The sequence below is a fragment of the Equus caballus genome, chromosome 27 (assembly GCF_041296265.1).
Source record: "Equus caballus isolate H_3958 breed thoroughbred chromosome 27, TB-T2T, whole genome shotgun sequence".
Taxonomy (NCBI): Eukaryota; Metazoa; Chordata; class Mammalia; order Perissodactyla; family Equidae; genus Equus; species Equus caballus.
This window is the reverse complement of record NC_091710.1, coordinates 31,061,908-31,080,511: the sequence shown is the minus strand read 5'-3', so window position 1 is coordinate 31,080,511 and position 18,604 is coordinate 31,061,908. Positions and strand designations below refer to the sequence as shown.

Genomic DNA, 18,604 nt, shown 5'->3' with positions numbered 1-18,604 from the left:
AAATACAGACATGATATCTCCAAATCAGTTTCATTTTCTATTTAGAGTTGTTAAAGCTGAGAAGTATAATAATGAATTTTCATTTGTTTAAAGATGAATTGTCTTAATTCTTTGCTTTGCTCTTTCTTGGCCACTTATGAACCCTTAAACCTGAGAAGAAAATGAAAATCAGTTGGGTAATTTTGACGTAACTTCTTTATTCTAGGCAGTTAGAATTTTGGTCAAAGATTTGGTGGAGTGGTAACTAAAATTAAGATTTCATTTTATCTGTGGATTTTATTTGTGACACTAATGTAATTTCTGATTACCATTTTTATAAGATTTGGATTGGTATATTGCTTTCCAGGTTGGGTCTAAACGTTAGTTTTTAGAAGGATAGCAAATTCCAAAACATTGGTTTTTGACAGTGCCAGCAAAAGTGTGAACCACAACAAAGTTCTAATCCTTAGTATTAGCTGATAATCAAAGTATTAACTGGAGTCATGATTGGTACCCAGATGGCCAAATTAGTTGGATTTAAAAGGCAGAGAACAGTAACCTTTGGTATCTATCACTGTATTCTTTAAAAGAAGCCAGTGAAATAAAACTTTCCTTCCCTCTTACCTTGTGTGCTTCTATTTTAACATAATGCCCATTTTCTTTTATCTTCAGACCGTTTGTTACCAGGACCTAATGCAGAGCAAGTGATTTGCCTCAAGACCTACTTTGGCCATTCCAGTTTTAAGCCGTGAGTATAATCTCAGTTAATTAAATTGCGTATTTCCTATCTTATTGCAAAGGAAACAAGGCAAATAATCCATCCATTTAACAGTAACAGCCCAGCTTCGCTCTAGTTTATACATGCTGCACTGTATTTCCTGTGAGTGACTACAGAGTTATTTTGAAGTAATATTTATATAAAATTCATATCTGCAAGTTGTTCTTATAAGTCAAGAAAATGGTTTTCCTTACTTTAGAGAATTCTGGGTAGAAACCAGTTTAAGTACATTAATAAATGAATCTTAATGCTGACTTTTCATTAAATAAGTATCTATGTGCCTATTGTGTGCATCTTATTGTCCAAAGCATGCTGATATAATAGAAATTTGTAAGACAACAGTTTGAAGAACAGTGATAATTTTATCAGTTTTAATATATTCAAATGTATTTACATCTGAGTATTAAAATGAGATGAGAAACAAGTAAATTTGAATAAAACTGAGAAGAGTGCAAAAATCTAGACTGGATTTTTCTGATTCTGGGAATTTAAAATTTAATCCATGGAAGCATTTATTTCCTTTTTTATTTTGATCTTAAAATTTTTTTTTTATTAAACTATGTCCTACATACAGAATAGTGCACACAAATGTACAGATCAATGAATTTTCACAAACTAGGCCTCCTCTGTAAACAGCACTCAGATAAAAGAGAATAGGTCATTATCAGCACACCAGGAGATCACATGTCCAATTGATTTTTCTCTCAATGTTTTACTAAAAAAGTTTTCAAAGATAAAGTTGAATTTGTTTGTACTATGAATACCTGTATTTTAAACATTTTAGTCTACTTGCTTTATCATATATCCTTTGATCATCTGTCTATCCATTCCTTAATCCATCCAGTTTTTAAAATGCATCTTACAGTAAACTGTGGGCATCATTACACTTCTCCCTAAGTACTTCAGCATATGAATCAGTAACCATAGTTAAATATTTATTTATGTTTTTTTCTTTTGATGTAAAATTTACATACACGGAAATGGTCAAACTTTAAGTGTACATTTGCAAGTCTTAAGTGTACATGCATGCACCCATATAACCTAAGCCCTTATTAAAATATGGAAGAATAGGGGCCGGCCCGGTGGTGCAGCAGTTAAGTTCGCACGTTCTGCTTCTCAGTGGCCCGGGGTTCGCCGGTTCCCAGGTACAGACACGGCACTGCTTGACACGCCATGCTGTGGTAGGCGTCCCACATATAAAGTAGAGGAAGATGGGCCAGATGTTAGCTCAGGGCCAGGCTTCCTCAGCAAAAAGAGGAGGACTGGCAGTAGTTAGCTCAGGGCTAATCTTCCACAAAAAAAAAATAAATAAATAAAATAAAATAAAATATGGAAGATTATAATCCCTCCAGAAAGTTCCCTCATTTCCCTTCTCAGTCAACCTTTGTCGCTGGAGCATTGCTGTTATTTATTTTAAACCAGTGATTCTGTTGGATATCTAGTATGCAGCTTGTACTTTATTTTATACTTGAGATGTATGTAATAAAATTTAATACATATACCATAGAAACTCCTAATTGTTCAGTCTTCTTAAATGGGAGGTTGACCAAATGGGGCTCTTTGTTTTAAAGTTCTGGGGCTGATACATTTTTATACTGAAGCTTAAAAATGTAAAGGAAATTCAGTTAGAGAAAGTGAAAAAATTAAAAGGATTTCACCTTGTCCCTTGGGTTTCCTGTTAGTACAAAACAGCTTTTTGCTTATCATTCTCCAGGGTTCAGTGGAAAGTGATTCATTCTGTATTGGAAGAAAGAAGAGATAACGTTGTTGTCATGGCAACTGGTAAGTTATACTTACGCAAATAACCTAATCCTTTAAAAAACAAAAATGTTTCGAAATGCTTAATCTTTCGTTAAACTCTCAAAATACGAATACAAATACAAATAGAAATTCAAATGATGTAAAATATAGAAGAGAGTGAACTGAGAGAAGATGCTCAAATTTATGCATCATTACCTCTTAGGAAGATAGCATATTAATAGTGATCCTTCATCTAATATAAGTACATTGTAAGAAGAAATTGAAGTACCAAGGCTTTATTTTTATTTCTATGAGTGCATTATTTTTATTTCAAGGATATGGAAAGAGTTTATGCTTCCAGTATCCACCAGTTTATGTAGGTGGGATTGCCATTGTCATCTCTCCTCTTATTTCTTTGATGGAAGACCAAGTGCTCCAGCTTGAGTAAGTAATGTTTTCATTGCCACATTATCACCCCTTTTTTAATTCAGTGAAGGAAACATCTGATCTATCATGTTATGTTAAAATCTATTTCCTAGTAACACATTTCTATAAGTGTTGCTTTATCTTTATCAGTAATAAATGACACTTTAGTGGAGGAACTTTTCTTCTTTCTTGAGCTCACTGTAATTCAAGGCTACCAAGTGGCATGATAAAAATTTTTTTAAAAGCAAACTTTATGCCAATTTACATTGCATATCTCAAAATTCTTTTCTTTTGGCTACCCTTGCTCTTTAGCTTTGTATGAAGTGTATGCATGGAAGTACGTTTTTTAGTTACAAAAAAATTTTTAACTTCTTTAACCTGAGCTTGCATTCTTTTTGGAAAAACCCACCTTAATAGCCTGCTTCCTTGAAGGAATTGGTTTATAAAATTAGTGAGTTACAAAAAGAGTGAGGATTGCAAAGAAGAGGAATATGTACATCATTGTATTCTTTATTCCTTCTCACTTAAGAATGAAGTTGATATTTGTAGTACATACATGTCTCCAGAATATTCTTTTTTCCTTATAGAATGTCCAACATTCCAGCTTGTTTTCTGGGATCAGCACAGTCAAAAAATGTTCTAGAGGATGTTAAATTGTAAGTAATTTATGTGATTTCTGATCATATGGTCAGGTGTCTATGGTATGTGAGAGAATTTTGTACACACAGAAATTTTATTTAATGCATGCACAAAATGTCCATGATTTAAAAATGTACTTTCTTTTTATAGTACATTTGCAGAACTATTAATTTTAAAATCTTTCAAACTTAAAGAAACCTCTTATTTTCAGTTCTTGGCCTGTAAGGTTAGCACTGTGATCATGGAATTGTAAAAGTTTGGTTTTGGAAGAGAACTTGGAGAGTATCTAGCTTTGTCTCACTTTACAGATCAGGAAACTTAGGCCCGGAGAAAGTAATTTGCCCAAAGTCACTCAGGGAATAAATGGCTGAGCAGGGCCTGGATTCTAGATCTCTTGCCCCAGCAGTACTATCATGACATAATTCTTACCAAAGAGCTCAGACACAAACAAAAATACGTGTGTATATATTAATACATGCACATACACACATGCGTTTACTGAGTTTTGATGAATGCGTACAAATATGGAACACAAACCCATATCATGATATAGAATATTACTGTCACTCCAGAAAGTTCCTTCATGTCCCTTTCCAGTCTGTCCTTCTGTCTTCCATCCTAAAGCAAACCACTGTTCTAATTTTTTCTACTGTCCTTTTGTCTGTTATAGAACTTCGTATAAATGGAGTCATGCAGTATGAACTCTTTTGTGTAAGATTTCTTTCATTCTGCATGATGTTTTGAGAATCTTCCATGTTGTTGCATGTGTGAATAGTCTCTTTTTTTTTTTAAATATCAGAGTGGTATTTCTTTGTATGAAAATACCACAGTTTGTTTTTTCATTTCCTTATTGATAGACGCTGCAGCTATTTCTAGTTTTGGGCAATTACTAATAAAGCTGCTGTGATCATTTCTATAAAATCTTTTTTTGAACATATGTTTTCTCTTTTCCTAAACATTTTAAATCACCTTTATTGAGGTGTAATTGACATACAATAAACTTTACATACTTAAAATGTATAATTTGGTAAGTTTTGGCATAAAAACATCCACGAAACCATCCCCACAATCCAGAAAATGAACATAGCCATCATCCCCAAACTTCACTCATTTCTATAAAGTCTTTTACGGACATGTGTTTTCATTTCCTTGATTTAAACCAAGGAGTGGAATGGCTGAATCCTGTGATGGATATATGTTTAACTTTTTTTTTCTAACTGAGGTATATTTATATAATATAATATTCATTATTTTAACCATTTAAAAAGTCTGCAGTTCAGTGGCTTTTAGTACATTCACAATGCTGTGCAGCCATCCTCACTATCTAATTCCAGAACATTTTCATCACCCCCAGAAGTCCTCCATATTCATTAAGTAGTCACTCTCCATTGTTCCTCCACTACCCCCTTCCAACCGTAATCTGCTTTCTGTCTCTGTGATTTGCATATTCTGGACATTTCATATAAATGGACTCATCTAGTATGTGACCTTTTGTGTCTGACTTCTTTCACTTAGCATAATGTTGTCGGGACTTCATTTCGTTTTATGGATGAATAATATTCCATTCACATGCCATATTTTATTTATCCATTCATCAGTGACAGACATTTAGGTTGTTTCCACTTTTTGGCTTTTATGAATAATGGTACGATGAACATTTGTGTACAAGTTTTTATATGAACATATGTTTTCAGTGCTTTTGTGTATGTGTCTAGGAGTGAAATTGCTGGATCATATGGTAATTCTATGTTAACTTTTTAAGAAACTGCCAGACTTTTTGCGAGTGTACCATCACCAGCAGTGTCTGAAAGTTCCAGTTTCTGCTCCTCTCTGCCATCACTTGGTATGGCCAGTCTTTAATTTTAGCCCTTCTAATAGGGGCTCAGTGTTTTTATTTTACATTTTCCTAATGACTAATGATGTTGAGCATCTTTTCATACACTTATTGACCATCTGTATATCTTCTTTGAGGAAGTGTCTATTCACATCTTTTGTCCATTGTTTTTTTTTTTTCTTTTGGTGAGAAAGATTCTCCCTGAGCCAACGTCTGTTGCCAATCCTCCTCTTTTTGTTTGAGGAAGATTGTCGCTGAGCTAACATCTTTGTCCATCTTCCTCTATTTTGTATGTGGGATGCTGCCACAGCATGGCTTGATGAGCATTGGGTCAGTCTGCGCTTGCGATCCGAACCTGCAAACCCCAGGCTGCTGAAGCAGAGTGCGTGAACTTAACCACTACAGCACTGGGCTGGCCCCGTCCATTCTTTATTGTTATTTTTTCTTTATTGAGTTTTGATAAGTCATTTATATATTCTGAGTACAAATCCTTTATTTGATATATGCTTTGCAAACATTTTCTCCTAGTTTATGACTTTTTTCATTCTCTTAACAGTTCTTTTGAAGAGCAGCAGTTTTTCATTTTGATAAAGTGCAGTTTGTCAATTTTTTCTTTTATGGATTTTGCTTTTAGTGTTAAATTTAAGAAATATTTGCCTAACTCAAGATCACAAAGGTTTTCTTTTGTGTTTTCTCCTAAAAGTGTTCCAGTTTTAAGTTTTACATTTAGGTCTATAACCCATTTTATGTAAATTTTGTTTATTGTACAAGATATTGATTATAATTTATTTTTTTGCATAAGGATATCCATTTGTTCTACTCTGTTTGTTGAAAAGACTGTCCTTTCTCCACTGAATTACCTTTGCACTTTTGTCAAAGATAAATTGACTACATATATGTGGGTTTATTGCTGCACTCTATTTTCTGTTCGTCTGTCTGGATTGGTGTCTTAATGACTATGGCTTTATAAAAAGCCTTGAAATCAGGTAGTGCGAGTCTTCCAATTTTATTCTTTTCTTTGAAAGGTTTTTGTCTGTTCTAGGTCCTTTATATTTCCATAAATATTTCAAAATCATCTTTTCAACTAAAATGCCAGCTTGGATTTTGTTTGGGTTTCCCTTGGATCTAGGTATATAAAGAATTAGCTGTCTTTATAATTATTATCACAGTTTTACGCTGTAGAAACTGAGGCACACTGAAGTTAAGTGCCTGCCTGAGATCACTTAACTTGTAAGAAGTAGAGCTGAGATTCAAACCTGGGCAGAGCTTATTATATACTGTTTCCTGTGTTAGTTAGAATACTGAATTAATTTCATGAGATTAAAAGGATATCTGTTTTGTTCTTAATTGTTTTGTTCATAATTCCTAGTGGAAGCACCATGCCTAGCACACAATAGACAATAAAATTTAAATATTTTAGTCTTTTTATATAGAAAACTAAATTTCATTTCATTTAACTTGATCTGTCTTCATTTGGTAGAATGGAAAAGAGACTATATACATATTTTGCACAAGACCTAATCTTTATTAGAAACATTGTATTAATTAGGATTCTGTCTGTCCGGAATAGAAATCAATCAAGCGAGCTTAAGCAAATACTGAATTTTATGTTAAGGAGGCAGGTATGTCTTGTGGCTCCCACTGAAAAGAAGTTAGCCAGTCTTTAGGAACAGACTGGAATTGGGTATTGAAAATATTACAGGGCTTTCTTTTTACTTAGAGCATCTATGTGTCTTCCTCATTCTTCTCTCTGAGGAGATAAGCATTCTCTGCTTTTCTAGTCACAAAATAGGAGAAGACTGCTCTGCAGCTCCTTTTTTTATGTGTTCTAGGTCTTATCACTTGCAGAGACTGGTTGTTTCTTGGTCAGATGCCCAAATTCCAGGACAGAGAGTAATTGACTTGACTTTGATACACTGTCTGTCCTTGGCCCAAGAAGAAATAGGCAAGAGAGCAGAATACATTGAGAAACATGGGTGCTGTCAGATTAATCTTGGGGGAGGGAGTCAGAGATAGGATAATGGGCTGTAGTTCTCTGAGAAGGAGGGTGGTATGTGGGTGGATTGCACTTAATTCAAGTTTTGGGACAAGACTGCAGGAGATCAGAACCTGGCTTCTAATGTCACCTTAATCCTGAGTACTCCATGACAAGCATTGCTAATTTTTATTTTCAAGCGTTGAAGTGAAATCAAAAACTAATATATGTGGATATACACACACATGTATAACATTCATTTAGTTTTTGATAAGTGGCGTAATATATTACTATTTAAAAGATTTATCAGATATTATGGTTTTAAGTTGTAACTCATTGAGTGATTGTTTTCTTTATGATGGTATGTTTCCTCTACTATTTCTTTGTTTTTGCAGAGGCAAATATCGGATTGTATACATAACTCCAGAATTCTGTTCGAGGAACTTGTACCTACTCCACCAACTTCAGGCTAATATTGGTAAGTGGTACAGTAGGATCTTTTAGAGTATTTATTGAGTTGAGTTATCCTTTAAAGTTAAACTTATGCATGGATACTGGATTTCACATCTGTTGAAGTTTATTTCAAGCATTATCTCCTCCAGGAAATCTTTGATTCTCCAACTTGGTGTCTCTCCTGTCTTATCCCATAGTACCCTAAAATTAGGCTCCTGTATTATAATTACCTGTTTATATATCTGTTTTCTTCTGCTAGACTATATGTTTTTTGAGGAAAAAAATGCCATTCCTTTCTATTTATTTTTCCCTAGTGCAGTGCCTGGCACGTAGTAGGCATTTAAATGTATTGTTGAATGAATGTTGAACCTTAGATTCTATGAAATTATAATTTCCTTTTTCGTATTCTGAATCTTAATTAAATCATGGTAGTGGTTCTCCACCCTTGTTCACGAGAATCACCTTTCAAACTTTAGAAAAACTGGACTCATCCAACTTTGAAAATCCTGACTTAACATGCCTGGAGCGGGGCCCTGGCGTCTGTAGTTTTTCATCACATTCTGATGTGTAGTCAGGGTTAGAAACCACAGTACCTTTGAATATTTGCCACCAGTAAGCATGATTAATTTTTAAAAAAATAATAAGTCAGAGCTTATTTCCTAGGAAATGTAAATATAGAATTAATCAAAAGCTGGGGCCCTTCTTTTTGTACTTAAAAATTTTTTGTCTGTTCGTTTTTCCCTTCTTAATGGTTAGGGTTAGCTGTCTAAGAGTTGCAGTCATGGCTTCTATTGTGAATGCACATATTTCAAACATTCAGTTGAACCAACCAATCTTTGTTTTCTAATATTAGATGATCTTGCTGTATAATTCTATATTAAAATAATTCCAGATAGGTAAAGTTTTCAATATTGCAACATCTTGTTTGATGGTTACTGTGATTTAACTCTAGGAAAGCATTTAGCAATTTTTCTAGCAATATAATGAAAAGAAATTTGTATCTTTTTAATATGCTAAATACCAACAGAAGAATGAGGGCAGCAATTAACATTTGTTTAAATATATTATCAAAGAGTGCATCCATCAGATGTTAAACTCCCTTATTGGCATTTTATATTTTGCCTTTAATGGAAAACAAATATGGTGTATCTCCTATTGGGTTGTATGAAGCTCTTTAGAATATTTCACTTTAGGTTAAGCCTAGCTACCCTAGATACATAAATTTCATAGTTTTATTGCAAAAGCTAGGGTCTGTGTCCATAGTGGTCTGTATATCTTTTGTCCCATTTTGGTATTTCTTTTGTTCCTGTAATGGAGTTAATAATGGGCTTATTTACTTGGATCCTTTTGACAGGTAGTTCTAATTCTCTTTTTTTGTTTTGTAATGGATTAAATTATGAATACTGCAATCATTAAAGCAGAATACTCTGCATATGATGGATGAAAATGTTCTTTTTGCTTGACTTTCAATGTTGAACAAAAAGAGATAAATTCTTTTTGAAATATTTTTCTTTGTCTTTTGTTTGCAGGAAATTGTAAGATGCTTGCAAAAGTGAATATACTCAGAATTTTATTTGTACAGTAGTCTGACATGTAGCTAATCAGATTTATGATTTTTATGGTAAATGTTACATTATTTAAGTAGTATGAGTGTGTAACAGAGGCAGCAAACATAATTTTATATGGAGGCTCCTTCAAACCAAACATTCTCATAATTGTCTTTTAACTTGTAACTTTGGAAATAAGGCTTGAGTGACAGCTATGCCAAAATGAAATATGTGTAGGGACTAGGTAGACACTTGGACTTGCACATTTAGAGTGAAAGTTGGCAAATGCTTGCCTAGACTGACTGTGAGGGACAAAGTTCAGCTCCCTTCAAGGGTAGTTAGTCAAACCTGTTTATTAAAGGAAGCTTTTAAAATAAAGGAGGAGCCATCATCTTTATTTTAACCTATTTAATTTAAAATCTAGGTCATTAGTTTCTAAAGCCAAAATGAATATAGTGGTAAATTGACTTTTTCCCAGCCACTGAGTAGTAACCAGGGAAATTTGATCCTAATCAACCCACTTTGCTCATATTTAGTAGGTTTTTGTTTTATCCTTTCTTTGGTAATCTCAGTGAATTACAGTTGTTGATTAAATGTCTGTTCTTCTTTTAGAATCGTAAGCTTCAGGGTCGTGGATTGCATTTTATTAATCTTTTTATTTCTAGAAAAGTGTTTGGATCATAGCAGGCATTTAATAACCATAATAATAATAGTCATGTTTTTTCTCGAGCTTTCTTTTATGCTGGGCCCTGTCTTACCATTTTACGTGTATGATCTAATTTAATCTTCAGAGTAACTGTCCACCTTTTACTTGTGGGAAACTGAGACTTGGAAAGCTTAAGTAACTTGCTTAAGGTAATACACATTCTAAGGGACGGATCCAGATTCTTACAACCAGGCAATCCTGACTCCCGAGCACACACATGTTTTTAACTGCCCTGCTAGTAGCAGCACATTCTTAATACTCAGATAAGTATCAAGTAATGATCATCCCTGTTGAAGGAAAAAACTGTTTTTGTCTTGAGTATTAATTTGCTAATTGAGGGCAAAAGACCCACTGTCATTACTTTGAAATATCTGAAGTTGTCGTAATGGATGGTTATACAATAAAGCTCTTTTCTGAAATGCATTACTGTACACTATTGATTCCATTTCAACATGGGTGTGTGGTGTGGCCGTAGAGTGGAGAGGTTGCTGGAGAAGAAAGAACAAGTGATATTCCTTCTTATCTATTTCGTACATAATGAGATTTAGTTCTTCCCTTAGCATTTTACATTAGAAAATGTGGCTGTCTTCCTGTCTTCCAATACTGGCATTTCAGAGGAACTCTCTCTAATATGATCTGTGATCAATCGTGGAGAGTGATGCACTTAATCTCACTAGAAATGTGCTGACTCCTCTATCTCTTTGGATCGCTAATCCATGAGCTAAAATTGAAAGTATTATCAAAGAGAAATAGAAGAGCTCTTTTTCTTAGGATGTTATTGTTGCAGATGGTTCATGGATGATAGTTTTGAGGACAAAATAATAGTAAGTAATTCATTTTTCTGAATAATAAATAATGATGAAAGCTGAAATCCGATAAATATGTTTGAATAAGATATAAGTATTTCCTTCTTTTATCCTTATGCCTTTTATCCATATATCTCCCCACCTCCATTCTCAATAATGACTTTGAGTGATATCTGATGTTATTTACACTTATATTTTTATATGAACCAAGTACTTTGATTTGGTTATTCATTCTCCTTCCTGTAATATTTATATATCCTAAGTGAAGAAATTGATACTGATTTAGATGAGTTTATTCTTTCATTTTGAACTTAATTTATTTTCCCCCTTTATATTTTTCTTTCTTATAGGTATCACACTTATTGCTGTGGATGAGGCTCACTGTATTTCTGAGTGGGGACATGATTTTAGAAATTCATTCAGGAATTTGGGCTCCCTAAAAACAGCATTCCCGTTGGTAAGTTTTGCCAAGTGTGATGTCTTGAAATGACACTCTTACTAAGGGAGAGTCCAGGATTGGGGAGTTCCCTGGAGCCATTGCCGAAGACTTCTCTGTGAAAGAGCAAATGAACGATGTAAGCAGGGGAAAGACTTTTAAAAAGTTCTAACTTGTCTTCCTTCCAAGGTTGGCATGTAGTTTATTGAGGAATACTATAGAGCGGGAGTTGGCAAACCTTTTCTGAAAGAACTGGATAAATATTTTAGGCTTTATGGGCCAGTGTGGTCTCTGTCACATATTTTTCTTTGTTTTTTTAACAATCCTTTAAAAATGTTAGAACTGTTCTTTGCGCAAGGGCCGTAACAAAACATGCTGTGGGCCAGGCGTGACCTGTAGAGCATAGTTTGTTGACTGCTGCTTAGGAAGCGTGGTTAGACGTCATGCCTTCTCACACCACTCTTATCCATATGTCGTTTTACTCTAGGATGCTGTGAAAGAAAGTGTGGCTATGACTTCTTGTGTCATGTTGAAGACCTAAAAATGGAACTATTCGAAAGGGTTTTAATAAAGCTGTTAGTATTAGAATTCTACTTTCTTCCCTGATTATAAAGAACAGTAAATTTTTACATGAGTGTTGTACATGAATGGCATATTTTACATGAATAGCTTGAAAACTTACAACACTGACAACTATTTCGTTTTTTTATTTTGAAAAATTATGGATTCACAGGCAGTTGTAAATAAATGTATAGGGAGGGTCTATGTACCATCCACCCAATTTCCCTAGTGATAACATCTTGCATAACTGTAGTACAATATCAAAACTACGAATATGACATTGGTACAGTCTCCGGTTTATTGTTACTTCAGTTTATTCTTATTCTAGTTTTATAAGTAGTCGTGTGTGTGTTTGTGTGTGTCTGTTGTTCTATACAGTTTTATCCCATACGTAGATTTGTATAACTACCATTGCAATCAAGAGATAGAACTGTTCCATTACTCCAAGGTTCCCTGGAGCCATCCTTTGACAGCCACACCCTCCATTCCTCCAACCCCTAAGTAATCCCTGGTGACCACTATTCTGGTCTCCATCTCTATAATTTTGTTATTTCAAGACTGTTATATAAATGGAATCATACAGTTTGCCACCTTTTGGAATTAGCTTTTTTCACTCCATATAGTTCCTTTGAGATCCATGTAAGTTGTCCTGTGTATCAAAAGTTTGTTCCTTTTTATTGCTGCATAGTATTCCCATGTACAGTAGTATCACAGTTTGTTTATCCATCACCTGGTGAAGGACTTTTGTTTCCAGTTTTTGGCTATTATCAACAGAGCTGCTGTGACGTTTGTATACAACCCAAAGGTCCTTTAATTGGTGAATGATTAAAACTGTGAGGATAAGTTTTCATTTCTCTGGGATAAGTGACCAGGAGTAAAATTGCTGGCTCCTAATAAGTGCGTTTTTACTTTTTAAGGAACTGACAAACTGTTTTCCAGAGGGCTATATCATTTTACATTCCCACCAGCAATGTATGAACGATCCAGTTTCTCTTCATCCTTGCCAGCATTTGGTGTTATCATTAATTTTTTTGTGTGAGTGAGGGAGACTGTTGCTGAGCTAATATCCATTGCCAATCCTCTTCTTTTTGTTTGAGGAAGATTGTCACTGAGCTAATATCTGTGCCAATCTTCCTCTGTTTTATATGTGGGAGGCCACCACAGCATGGCTTGATGAGCGGTGTGTAGGTCCACGCCCAGGATCTGAACCTGCGAACCCTGGGCTGCTGAAGTGAAGTGTGCGAACTTGACCACTATGCCATGGGGCCCGCCCCACTATTTTTTATTTTAGCCATTTGGATAAGTGGAGTGATATCATGTTGTGTTTTTAATTTTCATTCTCTAATGGCCAATGATGTTGAACATCTTTTCATGTACTAATTGCCTCTTTTGTGAAATGCCTGATCTAATTGGAATGTTTGGTTTTTTTACTAATCAGTTTTAAGAGTTTTAAAAAATATATTGTAGCTAGGAATCCTTGGTCAGATATGTGCTTTGCAAATATTTTCTTCCAATTTGTAGCTGGTTTTTCATTCTCTTCACAGTGTCTTTCACATAGCAAACATTTTTAATTTTGATAAAGTCCAACTTATCACCTTTTTCTCTTATTGTGCTCTTCACTTAACCAAAGATCTTGACGATTTTCTCCTATGATTTTTTTTCCTAAAATTTTTATTCTTTTATGTTTTACATTTAAGGCCATGATCCGTTTTGAGTCAGATTTTGTATAAGGTGTGAGGTTTAGATTGAAGTTCATTTTTTTGCCTGTAGATGTCCAGTTGCTTCAAACCGTTTGTTGAAAAAGATGTTCTTTCTCTGTTGAATTGCTTTGCCACTTTATTGAAAATCATTTGGATATATTTATGTGAATCTATTTCTAAGTTCTCTACTCTACTGTATTAATTTTGTATGAATAAACGATGTTGGTTTTCTGGTAGTAGTGAGGCTATAGTGTCTTCTCGGCCCAAGATTTAATGGTAATATGAGTAAAGTAAGAAGTGTTAGAGGGGCTGGTCCTGTGACCTAGTGGTTAAGTTTGGCGCATCCCGCTTTGGTGGTCCGGGTTTGGTTTCTGGGCACTGACCTACACCACTCATCAGCAGCCATGCTGTAGTGGCAGCATCCCACATACAAAATAGAGGAAGATTGGCACAGATATTAGCTTGAGGCCAATCTTCCTCAAGCAAAGAGAGAAAGATTGGCAACAGATATTAGCTTAGGGTGAATCTTCCTCAGCAAAAAAATAAAAATAAATAAATAAAAAATTTTTAAAAAGTGTAAGAAATTGTTTGTTGTTCTTTTGGTAGATTATCTAGTTCAGTTTCATTGCTTATTAATTTGTGCATATAGCTAGCAAATCGAGAGCTATCTTAACAATAATTTCTTTTTGTTAGCTTTTCTCTTAAAGATTTGGTTGGAGCAGACATTAAAATAAAATAAAACAAACCAACAAAAAACTTGAATGTGCCAGTTAGCAAGTATATATCGAAGGAGAATCAAACTATTGTGAATTGAGCTCCAACTCTGGGACCGGCCCCGGGTTAATGCTTTTATCTTGGTTTACCCTCACAACAATCCGGCAAGATTAATATCTGCATTACCTTCTTCTTGAAACAACTCTTCACTTGTCGCGAGGATAGCACACTTCCCTGGTTCTCTTCCTTCTTTCCTGTCTCTTCATTCTTCGTTTCCTCTGCTTGTTTCTTCTCACCTCGCTGCCCTTTTAACATTGGCATGCCTGAAATGTTAGTCTTTGGACCTATTCTCTTGCCTCTCTGCAGTTACCATCTTGGTCATTTCATTCAACATATGGTTTTAAATATCATCTGTATGCTGCAGATCCTAAATTTATATCCCCACCCTGAATAGATACCAGCAGTTTATGGGTGATCCATTTTCTCTGCCTCCTTGCTAGCATTTGGTGTTATCACTATTTTTTATTTTCACCATTTTATAGACTGCATATACATAGGTACACATGCACATTTACATAAAGGTAACTGCCTCCTCAACATCTCTCTACTTAGATGCCAGACAAGCCTCTCAAACCGAACCTGTTCCTAACTGACTTCCTCATATTCTCTCGATCCCAGACCTGCTTTTCCCTCTGTCTCCCCCATCTCATTTAATAGCAACTCCATCCTTCTGGTGCTCAGGCCAAAAATTTTGGAATTTTCTTTAACTCCTCTCTTTTTCTCACACCCCACCCTACATTTAAACTGTAAGGAAATCTCATGAGGTCTGCAGAATGTATACAGACTCTGCTCACTTCTCTCTCGATCTCTGTCACAGCCCAGGGACAGGCCACCGTCTCCTTCCACCTGGGCTGTTACAACAGCCTCCTGGTTGGTCTTCCTGCTTTTGCTCTTTTCCTCCTCAGTCTACTTCAATACGGCATCCAGAGTGATACTTTTAAAATATGTCAGATAGACCACGTCTTCTGCTCAGAACCCTCTAGTAGCAGACTGCTTCACTCTAAATAAAGACAGAAGTCACTGCAATGTCTTATGTGTTGTGGTCTTCCATTTTTCTCTTTGACCTCATCCTCTACTACTTGCCTTCTTATTCACTGGCTTCCAGCCACACTGTTCTCCTTGATATACTTCAAACATGCCAAGCATGCTCCTGTGGTAGGGCTTTGTTCCCGCTCTTCCCTCCCTGAATACTTTTCACCCAAGTCATTCACGCAGTGTCATCCCTTCTCTCAGGTCTTTGCTGAAATATTACTTTTTCGTTTAGACCTCCTGGACCACTATATTTAAAATTTCAGATTAACCCCCCAAGGTTCAACGTTTTTCATGTTACTTTGCTTTTTTTTTTGGTGAGAAAGTTTGGCCCTGAGCTAACATCTGTTGCCAATCTTCCTTTTTTTGCCCAAGGGAGATTGTCAGTGAGCTAACATCTGTACCAGTATTCCTCTATTTTGTATGTGGGATGCCACCACAGCATGGCTTAATGAGTGGTGTGCAGGTCCGTGCCTGGGATCCGAACCACAAACCCTGGGCCACCAAAGTGGAGTGTGTGAACTTAACCACTACGCCACCAGGCTGGTCCCCCTTTACTATTGTTTTAATTACACTTATGACTGTTTAACTTACTGTACTATATTTTGTCTATTGTCTGTGGGTCCCTACTAGAATATTCTTTGTGGGGAAGGGTTTTCGGTGATTTGATTTATAAAATCTAGGACAGTACCTGGCACATAGTGGGTGCTCCATAAATAATTGGGTGAATGAATAAATGAATTCTGATGAGAAACCTGAGAATCAGAGAAGGCACTTCCCCACACAGGTGGTGAGTAGCAGAGTTGGGCAGTAGAAACTGTGCTAGTTTCTAAAGAAAATGATTGAAAGAAGAATAAAACAATTTCTGCCCTAAAGTAGCTCGTAGTCCAGTAGAGGAGTTTAGATTCATACCTATAAAAGTAGAAGCAATAGTACCAAGCAATAAACGGTATATGAAATGGTACAAATAATATAGAAAGTCTAATAGTGTTACATGTAATAAAGAAGATATTTCTGTGGTAGAAGTCACTAGGCTCAGTGTTCCTTGAGGACTGCTTTCCATTCATTTAGAATGGTTTAACGTAAGCTTTTGGCACCTAGGAAAATTGCTTTCTGTAATCCTTTCCTAGGCCTTTGATTCTAGAAGGATTGTCTTAGAGGAGTTTTAAATATTTTATGGAGTTCTTAAACACTTTTCAGTGTTGAATTAGTCTTTTATTATGTCTGGCTGTGGACCATTGGATCATTTTCGTTTCTTGGGATGATTCAATATAGTAGAGAACACAGTGTTCCTCCAGCAATGGCTGAGAATACCTTTTCACCAAGTGTTTTCCTTTATTTTCTTTCTTAGCTAAGTGGTGAGAAAGGCCACCTGTGGTTGTGGGACTCTCATTTTCCTCACTGTTCTCAGTGCTTTTTTTCTCCTTCCAACTGTAATTACACTGGGACAACTGGTGTAAACCTGCAATGCTTCACTCCATATTATTTCAGTCAGTTCAAAAATAGCAAAGAAATCACTAAACCATTTGGCACAAAGATTCCTGTTTGGAGAGAATCAGACAAAGTGAGTCTCAAGAAAGAGCAGCCAGGCAGAAAGCCCTACGTCAGTCTGAAAATACTGTAAAATTCAAATAAGAGGAAGTGTGAGATCCATGAGATGTGTTGGTTCTTTCCGTTGCTTCCTCCCCAGCCCTTTCACAAAAATCAGCACATAGTAGTCACTAAAAACTATTTGAGATGGTGAGTTACTGAATGAAGCATGATTTTAGGAGTACAGAGTTAGAATTAGCCACACGACCTGCATTTAGAAGCAAATGGAATAGTTATAATTCTTTGAATCTGTAGGTGCTACACTGTTGAAATATGTGGCTAAATTTATGGTCACAAGATTAATTTATATTTTGTTGCTTGTTTTAACAAAATTTGGTACATATTCCTAAAGAAACCAAGATTTGCTGACTTAAAGAATAAGAGTTTCATGAGTGAAGAACTTGATATAACTAGGTGACAGTATAATTTATCATCCAAACTGGTTTGCTTGTGAAAATTGAAGGCTGTAAGCTGTTAATAATTCTGATCGCGTAAACTGGGAGTGCCCAGCAAGCCGGGATGCATGGTCATCTTTCTCAGACCAGCCTGTGTATTACTTTTAAGCTTCATCTTCGTTTATAAATTTGAAATATCGTAAAGCACCACAAGCTTCTAAGAGAAAAGACTCTACTCATTTCTGAAGTGAAAGTAACTGTTGTTTCTTTAAGTTTAATATATTTCTTTAGTTTATTCTGTCTTCTAGTTGTGGAGGCAACATTCTTAACTGGGACTTGCGAGAATGTCCGAGGCAAAAAGAGTGAATTTGTAGTGATTTTTCACTGTTAGTAGGTCACTGGAATAGGGGGTTTCTGGTGGCAAAGTGGGAATTTTTGGTTAGCAGTGAGTCTAACATGTGGCCCTCTCCATCTCATATTTTGGTCAGGAAACTAAGGCCAAGACAAGTTAGCCCTTGCCAAACTCAGCCGCAAAGCAAACCTGCGAGTAGTGCCCATGTCTCTGGAGTTCTCGTATAGAACTCTTTTCAGTTGTTGCAATGTCTCAGGAGTAGCTGAAATTTTGTGAGTGTTCGCTGTGAACTGCGCATTGTGTTCCGCACATTACAGTACATGTTTGATCTCATTTGATCTTCCCACCGATGTTATGAGATTGGTGGTGTTATTGTTACTGTAGCCGTTTTATAGAGGAGGGAACCAAAGCTGAGAGAGTTAAATACACAGCTCAACTCTCACACCTAACTAGTGGCAAAGGCAGGATTTGAATGAGGTAACTGATTCTATGCCAGAGTGTTTCCCTTACCGTGCTGCTATTTTGCCTGATTTTTCTAGTAACTTCTTCAAGAGGTGTCACGTTTCATGCTTATTTCCATAAATGCATTGCCCTTCCACTCATACATTATATTGCTGAAAAACAAACCAAACCATCTTTTCTTATAGTCTCCATCCTGAAAACTTGTCTTTATTTGCATATGTAGTTAAACAAGTATTTTATTAGTACATTTATAAATTGATTCATTAATTTAGGTGGAAGTGCTTTGTTGTTGTAAGGCGCGTCCTAAGAACTTCTGATGTTTAAACTTCCCTTTTTCTCAGCGTTGTATCTGATACATAGATATTTTCTTTTCATTTGATGTAGAGCTATATGGCAGATATATGTATTAATAATAACATATA

General features: G+C 35.6%; 1 protein-coding gene across 40 annotated transcripts in view; it reads left to right on the top strand.

Moving 5' to 3' along the window:
* The window catches only part of WRN (WRN RecQ like helicase), a 124,655-nt gene that overhangs the window by 48,907 nt on the left and 57,144 nt on the right, over window positions 1-18,604 (top strand). For all 40 annotated transcript variants that reach the window (XM_070253425.1, XM_070253431.1, XM_070253416.1 and 37 more), the window contains 6 exons: window positions 652-727; window positions 2,472-2,539; window positions 2,833-2,941; window positions 3,511-3,579; window positions 7,767-7,849; window positions 11,234-11,340. In XM_070253425.1, coding sequence (XP_070109526.1) covers window positions 652-727; window positions 2,472-2,539; window positions 2,833-2,941; window positions 3,511-3,579; window positions 7,767-7,849; window positions 11,234-11,340 — 512 coding nt within the window. The remainder of the gene's footprint in view (window positions 1-651; window positions 728-2,471; window positions 2,540-2,832; window positions 2,942-3,510; window positions 3,580-7,766; window positions 7,850-11,233; window positions 11,341-18,604) is intronic.